This window comes from Peromyscus leucopus, chromosome 2 (assembly GCF_004664715.2).
Source record: "Peromyscus leucopus breed LL Stock chromosome 2, UCI_PerLeu_2.1, whole genome shotgun sequence".
NCBI lineage: Eukaryota > Metazoa > Chordata > Mammalia > Rodentia > Cricetidae > Peromyscus > Peromyscus leucopus.
Window position 1 is genome coordinate 47,105,256 of NC_051064.1, and position 12,536 is coordinate 47,117,791.

Sequence of the window (12,536 nt, forward strand, 5' to 3'; positions counted from 1 at the left end):
TACTCTCCTAAATATCTACCAATAATTTCCTAGTAAGACACAATCCCAAACCACAATTATCAGGCAGAATTTTGTTGTTTATTGTTGGGATTTTGTTATTGTTTAGACAAGATTTCACATTGTAATTTACACTGAGTGCTGAGATTACACAGGTTCATTTGTTTTCATTATGCCTGACTGTTGTTCAATTTTAAAACAAAGCCAAGGAGTTATATGATTTGCTACAAAATTATCTAGACAATGTATTTTGAGTCACACACATAAAAAACAAAACAGGGCTGGGGATGTAGCTCAATGTAAAGTACTTGCCTAGCATGGAGGCCTGGACTCCATCTGTCAAGCACTAGAAAACAACAGGGAGGTACAAGGTAGAGTATGTTACCTTCAACTATTAAGGTTCCCACCACAGCCATATGTACGTACACACACACACACACACACACACACACACACACACACACACACACACACACCCCTACCTAGAAAGGAGACAAAGTTTCAAAATGGAAAGATCAAGTTTTCACTGTACCTCTTTGGATCTGAATATTTACTACCCATTTCAATACACATGTGTTGCTTAATAACAGGAATACAGGGGCTAGAGATGGCTTAGCTGTTAAAAGCACTAGCTGCTCTTCCAAAGGACCTGTGTTCAATTCCTAGCAACCACATGGCAGTTCACAACTGTCTGTAGTTCTAGTTCCAAGGGACCTGGCATCCTAAGACATCATGCAGGCAAAACTCCAATGCACATTAAAATAAATTAATAAATAAATCTAACACACACACATACAGAGAACATTCTGACAAATGCATCACTAGGCAATTTTGTTACTGTTCTAATATTAAAGAGTATGCTCACATTACACAAGTCTAAGTAGTACAACTTATTACATACATGTTAGACTATATGGTATATACACCATACATGTAGTCCTTTGTGACATATGACATACTAGACATTTTCAATCAAAAGCAGAAAGTTAACAATAAAGCACATCTTAGGTAGGCCTGTTGGCACTTTGTAACTCCAGTTACTGGGGGTGGGAGGGAGATGAAGCAGAAGGATTGAAAAAATTCAGGCCTAGCCCAAGGAGACTGACTTTAGTTCAATACTGGAAAGTACAGGGTGACAGGAGAAACAAGTTATCCTTAGAGCTCCACACTCGGCTTACTCTCCACCCACTCCCATACCCTAAATAAGCAAGTTTAAAAACAAAGAAAGCAAAGTTCAAGGCCTGTCTGGCTACACACTGAGTTCAAGGCTTGTTAGGCCAATTCAGCAAGACCTTCTCACAAAAGACAAAAGGAAATGGCTAGGAATATGGATCAGTGGTAGAATGCTTGCTTAGTAGGCACCAAGCCCCAGTTTCAATTCTCAGTATGCAAAAGCAAAACGATTTTATTTAATGATACACAGCCTTCTGACATCTCCAGTCATAACGAAGTGTAAATCGGCAGCGTCCTCTGGAAAAGCAGCAAGCGTTCAATGGCTGAGCCATCTCTCCAGCCACCTGGCTGGCCTTGAACTCTCATTCCTCCAGATTCTGTCTCTAGAATGCCGGGATTATGTACAAAAACCACAATGCCACAAGGCCTGGTTTAAATGCTTCCTTAAAAATTCAGAATTTCTTTAATCCTAGTACTTGGGAGGCAGAGGCAGGTAGATCTTTGTGAGCCTGAGGCAAATCTGGTTTACATAGCAAGTTCCAGGCCAGTCAGGGCTACAGAGTGAGACTCTTTCAAAAAGAAGGAAAAAAAAAAAAAAAGGAAAAGTTCAGAATTTCAGTTACATGGGGGAGGTGGGGAGTGTCTCATCATGTAACCCAAGCCGGCCTCAAATCCACAACACACCTCCCATAGCTGAGCTCCTCACTGTGAGGCTCACAGTGGGAACCATCATACCAGGCTCCACTTCATTGTCTTTCATTTACATTTGAGCCCTGCTGGACCTGGACCCTTAGCTTAGCCAAAAGGCTGGGAGTCAGTGGCAGCTTGCTTTAGACAGCTGTTTTAAGTAATTGCTTGCAACTGTGCTAAGGAGGTAAAGGTTTGCTAACTCCTATGTTCAGCATAATTAATTTAAATTCGAAGCTCTTTTACCTGACCCTATTTCTAAACTGGTTGTACTGCTGGAACTCACTTATCTAAATGTGAAACCCTTCCTGTTCACTGCTTGTCAACACCACAGTGACTACCAGGGAGGAGGACAAACATCCACGGGCAGGTCTCCCAATCCTACTTCAGTAATTCAGAACCCAGGTTTACTGGACTAAATGCCACCATCACAAACCAAGTCCTTAGAATGTATGTCTGCACACGCACGCTCGAGAGAGCGAGAGTGAGAGAGCCAATTCTAAAACTCCAAATCAAACTTTAAAACAGATGCTAAGCTAAGCTCAGTGGTAAACCACTTGCCTAGCACCAACTCCTGGGGTTCAATCCCCAGCAGTCAAAACAAGTAAAATGTTTAAAAACAGGAGCCAGGCACCATAAAACAAAGACTTGAAACAGTCACAATCAACAACCAGCCCAGTATACAATGTTGTAAACAAACATTATACCCAAACAAACTACTGATCAACCACTAAACTGGCTTCTTTTTTAAGGAGTAATTATCTTAAAGTGCCTTTAAGAACTCTGCTGGAATGTTTCTATTTAAATTCCTAAGCAAATAACTTTCCATTATACTGTATTCATCTTAGAAACAAAAAAGACAAATTACATTAAAAATTACTATTCTCTTCTGGAGACTGTAAGCTACTTGACACCAGGAATCATGGCGGTGGTTCCTGACCCATAGCAGTAAATACTCAATGAAAATACTGTCAGCACTAGCTCAGCAACGTAACCATTCAAAGGGTTCCCGCTAGACAGCCAGATTTACATTAGGAACTGGAGAAAATATTCTGAAACAATGTCAGAGATTATCCCTAGGGATCTTACGATCTCACTGTGAGCCAATATAAGCAAATAAGTAGTATAATTAAAATACTCAGTTACATAAAAATAATTTTAAGCTAACTTTCAAAAAACAGGAAAATTAAAGAGCTACAACAAGTTCTCTCATACATCCATGTTCTACTGCTCTGCACTCTTCCCAATGAGTAGAACTTTAGGCTTTTCTTCTTCTCTTCACTTGCACAGCAGGGGAGAGGGATGGCATGGAGGCCAGGGTCTTTTGTGTCAACTAGGGGTCATAAGTGATTTCTATTTTTGTGTGTTCACTGTATTCGCCAGCCCAATTCCTGCTGAAGTCAAATTCGAAATTTAAACAAATTCATTTTTAGCTCACCATCAACAGCTAACTGGTGTTCCACAAGGTGCCAGGAACATACACTGGGGAAGAATACTGTAGTCAGTAAGTGGAACTGGGAAAATCCAACATCCATAAGGAGAAAAATTAAGCTGAACTCCTTTCTCTCACTATATACAAAACAACTCAACACCGATTAAAGAGCTGAGCAGTGGTGCAGCACTCAGGAGGCAGAGCCAGGCGGATCTCAATGAGTTCAAGGCCAGCCTGGTCTACAGAGCGAGTTCTAGGACAGGCTCCAAAGCTACAGAGAAACTCTGTCTCGGGAAAAAAAACCAAAACAAAACCAAAAAAAAAAAAAAAAAAAAAAAAAGATTAAAGACTTCATAAACTATAAAACTACTAGAAGAAAAAACAGTGGGCAGGGACTTTTTGGATATAGCCCTAAAACAAAATTAGGTGACAGGTATTACACCCAGCTAAAAGTCCCTGCAGAACTTCTGTCCAGGAAAAGAAACAAGATGAAGAGAACCTTTTGAATAAAAGAAAAACATCATTTTTACAAACTATTTCTCTAACAAGAGGTTAAAAATCCAGAATGTATAAGCAATTCAAACAACTCAATGGCAAAAACCAAAAAAACTAACTTATAAATGATCAAAAAACACTTTGATAGACTCTTCTCAGAAGGATGTATTATGAAAAAAAAAAATCCTCAGCTTCACTAATCAGGAAGATACCACTTGAAACCACAATAAGGTGGCTAGGGACACAGCTATATGATAATGCATGAGCTTAGCATTTGCAAGGAAGAAAAACACCACCACAGAATCAACCTCACCCAGTCAATGGTTATTATCAAAAAGACAAAATTAAAACAAAAATCATGCAGTGGTGGTGCATGCCTTTAATCTCAGCACTTGGGAAGCAGAGACAGGTGGATCTCTGTGAGTTGGAGGACAGTATGGTCTACAAATTGAATTCCAGGATGGCCATCACTATACAGAGGGACCCTGTCTCAAAAAACAAAAACAAAACAAACAGAAACCCACAAAAGTCCCATGAAAGCCAAAAATCCCACTGCTGTAGAATATTATTTTAAGGTGTGTTACTTTTGCTTATGTTGCATTTGTTTAACTCTGTGAAGCTGTGTTACTGTGCCTGTCTAAAACACCTGATGGTCTAATAAAGAACTGACCAATAGCCAGGCAGGAGAAAGGATAGGCGGGGCTGGCAGACAGAATATATGGAGGGAGAAATCAGGGAAGAGAGCGCTGGCAGCCAGAGAAGTAGGACGTCTGGGGTCAGCCACCCAGCTAGCCATGAAGTAAGAGTAAGATTTAAGGAAGTAAGAAAATGGGAAAACCCAGAGGCAAAGGTAGTGGGTGGGGATAATTTAAGTTAAGGAAAGCTGGCTAGAAACTAAGCCAAGCTAAGGCCAGGCACTCAAAAGTAAGACTAAGCCTCCGTGTGTGATTTATTTGGGAGCTGGGTGGCGGGCCTCCCAAAAAGAGCAAAAACCAACAAGTTCATCCCACTGTTGGGTCCACATCCAAAGGAAATGAAATCAGTATGTTATGTCCAGTGGAGACAATTCACAACAACCAAGATAGGAAATTAACTAAGTGCCCATCAACTTTATCAAAAATGGATAAAGAAAACATGAGACACATACACAACGGAATATTATTCAGCCATAAAATGATGAAAGCCTGTCAAGCCATAAGGGCAAGAGTTCAGTTAATAAATGTAGAGAAATTAGAATAGTGCAATATAATGGAAAAAGAATAAGACACCAGGACCTTCCCTTTTGGGAGCGTTATAAGGGGAACAGGCCCACAGAGTAAGACCAAGAAATTGGCAGTATAGTGTCTGCTCCCCAGAAATCCTTTTCCCAAGATTAGGCATTTGGGTAAGGGTCTCTATTCCTTTAGGGGCTTGAGGAAAGTTCCTGCATTCTTCTCATCTCTGGCAGGAGGAACTTGTGGCCCTTCCAGTAACACAGGGCTAGTGCCTATTGTCAAGGTCAATGCTGGATTCCTCAAGCCACACCCCACCTCACATGCCCCTTTTCACCCATTTAATCCTATGTCCAACTATACAGTATGGAAGGTGTAATCTTTTCTCAATAAAGTGCGGTGGCAGCCAACCTGATTCACCCTCAGATCGTGTCCGTCCGTCCGTCTGTCCGTCCGTCCGTCGTCATGCCCTGCTGGCCATAGTGGTTGCAGAGACCCCCAACAGTTCAAGAGAATCTGACATCCTTTTCAGGCTTCTGATTCAAGATGTACAAACAAATGCGGACAAAATACCCATACACATTAGATAAAATAAATCTTAAAAAATATTTTTAATAATATATAAAAATAGGGCTACCAAAATGGCTCAGCCAGTAAAGTTCTGAGTTTGATCCCTGAGACCCACAAAGTAGAAGGAAAGAACTGACTCCTGCAAACCTTCCTCTCATCTCTCCATGCTGTGGCACATGCACACTGATACACACACACACACACACACACACACACACACACACGTAACAGAACAAGCTTTAAACAAACACAAAAGTGAGGAGTTTTAAAAACTGAGCACTGCTCAATGCTCACAAAATACTATCTCTGAAGCCCAGCGACTGGCAAAAGTTTATTCATTCTGGCTTTCCTGAAGCATGTGAACAGCCCAGTTCTACAGGAGAAAGATGCAGAAAAGGTTGATTTATAATTCCAAGGGTGGAAAACAAGACTTAATTTCTAGCTCCTCCTACTTCTAACATTAAATCCCAGGTTAACTGAGGTTGGTGTCCTGACACCATTCTTACAAAGGTCCGAGTTGGAGCCCCGCCCCCATTCTCTCTCTATGTAGCCCAAGGTGGCCTCAAAATCCCACCTGCCTGCCTCAGCCTCTTAGATGCAGGGTTAGAGTTGTACACCAGCTCTAGAGATCACCTTTATAATTCATAATTTGGGGATGGTGAGCATAAATCAGCCTTTACAGTGCATGCCTAGCACCCGAGACACTGGGTTTGACCCTCAGCATGGAATAAAACCCAGCATCGGGGAACACACCTGCAATCCCAGCACTGGGGAGATGGAAGCAGGAAAATCAAAGATTTAAGGTCATCCTCCACCAACTGAGTTTGAGGCCAGCCTGTGCTGTGTAATACTCTGCCCTCAATATGAATTATAATTCATAATTCTTGAAAACCACCACTGATTATTGCATTACTGTTTGATTTTTGTTGGCAAGATAATAAAAAATGATTTAGGTATATTAAGACTTATCACTTAATAAACCTAATATAGAAAATTACTTTTATTTTTTAAAACTATTTCATTCATTAAAAGTAACATTTAAGAGCTGCTGCTGTGTACCTAGCATGCTGGAGGCCCTCAGCTCAATTCCTAGTACTATTTTACACACACACACACACACACACAACACACACAGTGATATTTTATATCAGTCACGAAGAAGAAAGAGCCCTATAGTCTTTATTGCATGAGACTTCACTTTCTCAGTATTATTAATCCTTAAGACCTTATAAGTGGACACTACAAAGGAATTAATACGCCAAACTAAAATAGACTTTAATATTTTCCCCACAGGTTAAAAAACTGACTCCAGACTGGTTTTGGTGGCACAAATCTTCAATTCCAGCTTTTGGGATGGGGAAGTGGGCCGACTACCCAAAATTCAACACCAGCCAGGACTACACAATAAGATTGCTTCTCAAAACAAACCAACCAAACCCCCAAAAGGTGGAGTACACTGAACAAGCAAAACCCCAAATAGTGGACTCCAGTTATGAATGAAAGCCTTCTTATTCGTAAATTATACTAAAATAATATATTAAATAATATTATATCATAAATATTACATACATAGTATATTAAAGTAAGTTTCACATATAAAGGCCAAGTAAGAGTAAGTGGGCACTTATAGGGCAGAGAAAACAGCAAATTTCAAAAATTCTTTAATACTAAGATTAAAACAATGACTCTCTAATGCTGCCTCCAACTTTCTGACTGCATATATTTGTAAACAAGTCACCCTCAAGCCTATGAAGTTCTTTTTAAAATAATTAAAAGCCATCAAATAATGTATGAGCATCAAGTGCATACAGCAATGGAGATTCTTCTATATGTGATCAGGTACCCTGAGCCTACAAAGAAAGATTTCAGAACCTGGAGGCTGGCAAGTGTAACTCTGACATCCTATGATGCTCCACCACTGTTCAAACCTCAGTGTTTCCAAAACAAAATCTCAACAATGACACATCCATTAGGTTCACTTGTAATGTGAAAACGGTCTATTTCCTCCGCAATTTAATCAATGTTCTTCACAGCAGGCAGCAGCTCCTTGGAATTTCATGCGTTATCTCGTGATTAAGTCCAAATGCAGACCCAAACTCTGATTTCTGTCATAAGCAAATTGTTACTAACATTCTAAATCCCAGTTAGCACCCGTTGCTGGAAAGCAATGTCCTTGGGCAAGAAAAGAATGGCAAGGTCTGAAACTGTCCCCAGCACAAATCCCTTGTCAACTAAAGACACTCAACAGGAAAGAACCCAAGAAATGTAGGGTGGGGGTGGGGGTGCAGGGGGCCGGAAATCCTACTCTTCCGGAACGTAAAGGAGAAACCGACACTGGAAAAGCCGCCCCCAAGGGACAACCGTCTACGGAACGGTGACAGCTCCTTTGCACCGCGGAGAGCAGCCAGCGGCAACGGCCGCAGCGCAGACGCCCGCCGCCGCCGCCGCCACTCCCAGCTTGCAGGTCCGGCGGGATTGGCTCGAGAACATCAACAAAGACCTTACGGTCTGAGCCTAACCTCACAACAAAGGCCGGGCGACTGCGCGCACCGGCCGGGGGCCGGGGACTGCCGCGCGAGGGCCAGCCGGGAGCCCGCGGCGCCAGCCCGGCAGCGTGCACGGAGCCGGAGGCCCCCGGGCCCAGCCCGGCCGCCGAACACAAAGGCGCGGACCGCCCGCGCTCCGGCCGCTAAGGCCCGCGGAGGGGGAGGGGCTCACCTGGCACAGCTGCCGGCAGTACGCGGCGGCTGCCTCCACGGCGGGCTCCCGGCTCTCGCACAGCCGCCGCTCCAGCTCCTGCAGCCGCTCGCCCAGGCGCCGCAGCTCCGCCGCGCAGCCGCCGCCGCTCAGGCGCTCCTGCTCGGCCTCGTCGTCCGCCATCTTCGCAGCCCGCTCCGTCGCGTACGCACCTGGGTCACGTGATAACACAATGCCACGTTCGGCGGGGTCACGTGCCGGGTGCGCTGGCACGCCTGGGCGCACGTACAAAGGCCGGGGTGCGGGGCGGGCTGCCCGGTGCGGGTCTGCAGCGAGCTGAGGCTTCTGCGGCCCCGGTCCCCGGCGAGTGCACGGTCTGCAGAGGAGCTGGAGGAGGCCAGGGCGGAGTGCGGAGCCGGCGCTTGCCCTGGTGTCTGTGCCCACCCAAGAACGCCTCCTGGGAACACGCTCTCTAGGTGTTGGAGGCCACAAAGAAAACAATCGGGTCGGAACAGAATGAGGTTTAATTCTCATTCTGGAAAACCTAGCAGCGAGCACAAGAAAAGTATAGTTTGGAGAGAATTCAAACAGACCGAAATGATTAACGTTGTAACCAGGCGGTTTTTAAGGCACAAGAGCTAAAATAAATCTGTTTCGCCACTGTAGAAGACTGCTTACACGCTACAAGAATCCACACCTAACGCAGGCTCTTGAAAGTAGGTCAAGGAAAAAGAACACTATTAAGGATGCTAAAGTAAGAGAACAAGGATGTCAATAAATAAATACCACCAGCATTTTTCCCCTAGGTGCTGCAAACAGGCGACCTTCTAAACCATATTTTTTATTTGCAAGCCGAAAGCAATGAATACTTGGCATTAGAATTGCAGAAGAGGGCTGTGTGTTGTGTGCACCTTTGTAATTACAGCACTCGATGGAGGCAGGAGGTTCAGAAGTTCATCCCAGACCATACTATATGAGACCCTAAAACAAAAAATATTTTAAAAGTGAAGGGGATAAGAGGTGCTTGAAAAATCAAAGTGCTTAACCATAAATTTCATAATCAAGCTAAGAGCAAAACCGATCTTTGGGGGCTGGGGGCGTGGCTCAGTTGGTAGGGTACTTGGCTAGCATGGAAGGACTGGGTTCAATCCACCGCGCTACATAAACCAGGCCAAAGGCACACAGCTACATGTTTAATCTAACCACTCCCCAGATGGAAGCAGAAGTAGCTGAAGTTCAGCTACATAGCCAATTTCAGGCCAGTAAAAACAAACGAACAAAAAAACCCCACAACCTAATGCTAATGTGAGGCAAGATGTCTTTCTTTTTTCTTTTTCTTTTTCTTTTTCTTTTTTTTTTTTTCTTTTTCTTTTTTTTTTTGGTTTTTCGAGACAGGGTTTCTCTGTGTAGCTTTGCGCCTTTCCTGGAACTCACTTGGTAGCCCAGGCTGACCTTGAACTCACAGAGATCCGCCTGGCTCTGCCTCCCGAGTGCTGGGATTAAAGGAGTGCGCCACCACCGCCCAGCAAGATGTCTTTCTTACAACAGAATCCTTCACAAAAAATAATAATAATAATAATAACAGAGATAAGATATCTAGTCTATTTTCTGTTATGCTCTGACTGAACTATATTTTTCTAATTGTAGTTACCTAAAGTGAAAATTCTTCCTGGCTTTTGGCTCAAGCCAAACAGCAGCATGCAGCAAGCTGAAGCCCTGGGTCTCCTGGTCCATTCCAGCATGGGCTACATTGTAATACTCTGTCTCAAAAAATAATTTCTGGGCTGCGTGGTGGTGGCGCACGCCTTTAATCCCAGCACTCGGGAGGCAGAAGCAGACGGATCTCTGTGAGTTCGAGGCCAGCCTGGGCTACCAAGTGAGTTCCAGGAAAGGCGCAAAGCTACACAAGAGAAACCCTGTCTCGAAAAACCAAATAATAATAATAATAATAATAATATAATAATTTCTGTTGTGGACAGTTGGCTAGTCCAGAAAGTTATACAATAAAATCAGATGTGGCACCAGCCTGTAATTCTTAGTGCTTGGGAGGTGGAAGCAGGAGGACATTAAATGGAAAATGTTCTCTAAATACTATGTTGCCTCGGTGAATTTTTTGTAATACATGTTTCAATATCATGACATAAGATGAACAAGCACAACCAAACCTTTTATGAAAAACAGCATCAGTATCACATAGTAACAGAACAGAATCTTCTAATGTTTGCTCATGCAAGAGACCAGAAGAGCACTTGGAAAGGCTAAGGACTTCCCCTACTGGATTTAACAGTTAGAAACGACTGAGAAGATGCCAATGAAGCCAGCTCTTTTGTCTCCGCCCAGCGCCTGTAGAAACTCGACCACTGAGCTACATCTTGTACCCTCCTTGCTAATGATTTTTAATTTTGCAGTTTGCCTTTCCAAATCATACATTATTCAGATATTGAAGTGAAGTTTCATTAACTTACGCTATTTTTGGATTCCAGTGAAAAATATAAAAAGATTAGCCAATTACCAGTGATTAGCCAACACACTGGTAAATCCAAGGAAGGTAAGATATCAAAGATTATGAGAGTTCATTTTTCTTCAATTGTAATGAATTACACCACAGTTCATCTACAGGAAGGAAAAGTGTGTGTGTGTGTGTGTGTAGGGGGAGTGTAGAGAGTAACATCCAAAGTGAAATATGCTTGAATGATGGTTTTTAAGTGGTTACATAGGGCCATGGGTTTAGCTTGATGGTAGAGAACATGCATGAGGCCCTGATAATAGGGGAGGAGGAGTTACCTAAAAATGTCATTCCTACCATCAGGCCATGATGCCCTTACAGCTAAAGAAACTGGATTAGGGACTGGAGAGATGGGCTCAGGGGTTAAGGGCATTGCCTGCTTTTCCAGAGGACTAGAGTTGGATTCTCAGCATCAACATGGCTGCTCACAACTGCCTGTGGCTTCAGTTCTACCGTATCTGACACCCTCTTCTGGCTGGTGCATGGACATTATTAAATATAAAATAATTTTTAAGGAAATTGGAATACTAAATTGATTCTGAGCACTAGTACTGCCATATAAATGCAGCTGTACCTTTCACTTTTATCTAGTGTCTGCGAATTCTATCTCCCTATTTCTACATCCCTTCCTCATTAGATGTCTGCAAAAATATGTCATCTCCAGAAAGGATAAGGTCTGGGGGTGAGTAATATCAATAGAATTCAATATTTAGCAGGCAGTAGCTGGTGTGAGAAAATTAGAATAGGATAAAATAATCTCTGTCTTGAAGGAACAGTTCCATGGAAGAGTGACTGATAACTGCAAAACCTACAACGTAACAGTGCTCTAACAAGTGCTCTCATGAAATGCATCTAGAATCCGGGTGCAGTAGCAGAGGTCAATAGTCTTGCCCCTCAGGAGATTGAGGCAAAAAGATTTGGAGAGCAAAGTCACTCTCAGTTACATGGCAGGTTCAAGGCCAGCCTGGCTTATAGGAGAAAAAGACAAGGCATATTGAGTCAACTAAGAACATCAAATTAGTCTGACGAAAGTGCTTGGGCTCAGCGTCCAACAAATCACTACACAATTGCAGGCTTTCTTTTTTAATTAAATGAGAAATAACCATCCACGGTGGCTCAAGAATGTAATCCCAACACTTGGAGGCAGGTGGAGCAGTAATTCATGGCCAGCCTCTGCTTCTTAAAATCCTGTCTCAAGAAGACACAAAGTATCCCTTGACAACTTGGAGAGCGCAGGAAATCATGTTACCCACGGAGAAGATGAATCAACAAGCACACTGAATGAAAAATGAGGACACGACGACCGCTCCTGGGTATGGTGGAACAGCCAGAGACACTTTGAAGAGAGTACAGAATAGATCCGGCCATGGGGTGAGGTGGGGCCACGAGAGGGGACCAAGGGAGACCCGAAACCAAGAGCGCCAAGCGTGGAGCCAGGAGAGCACGCAGTCAAAATAGCTGAGCTACGGAGAAATCAGAAGCTGGGGGAAGCAAAGCAAAGCTCTAGGGCTGGAGATGCTTAGGGTAAGAGGCGGGGAGGGTGTGTGAGAAGTGCTGAGAGGAGCCAAGACTCTGCAACAGGTACTGGCAATGCCTAGAGAACCGGGTGGCCTGCGACCGCTTTGACATGTTAAATAGGCGTCTCAGTTAGTCATTGGTCTTGGGTTTCTTTGAGACCTAACACACACAACTTACTGTGCCCCTAAGTTTCGTAAGTACCAAAATGCTGTCAGTTCACAGGAACCATCACACACACACACACACACAC

The 12,536-nt window shown here is 43.4% G+C and overlaps 1 protein-coding gene across 1 annotated transcript in view; it reads right to left on the minus strand.

Moving 5' to 3' along the window:
• Window positions 1-8,484, minus strand: part of Znf292 (zinc finger protein 292) — an 82,899-nt gene extending 74,415 nt beyond the window's left edge. Inside the window, exon 1 of the mRNA XM_028878504.2 lies at window positions 8,284-8,484. Coding sequence (XP_028734337.1) covers window positions 8,284-8,445 — 162 coding nt within the window. The 5' untranslated portion in view covers window positions 8,446-8,484. The remainder of the gene's footprint in view (window positions 1-8,283) is intronic.
• Between the last annotated feature and the right edge of the window lie 4,052 nt (window positions 8,485-12,536).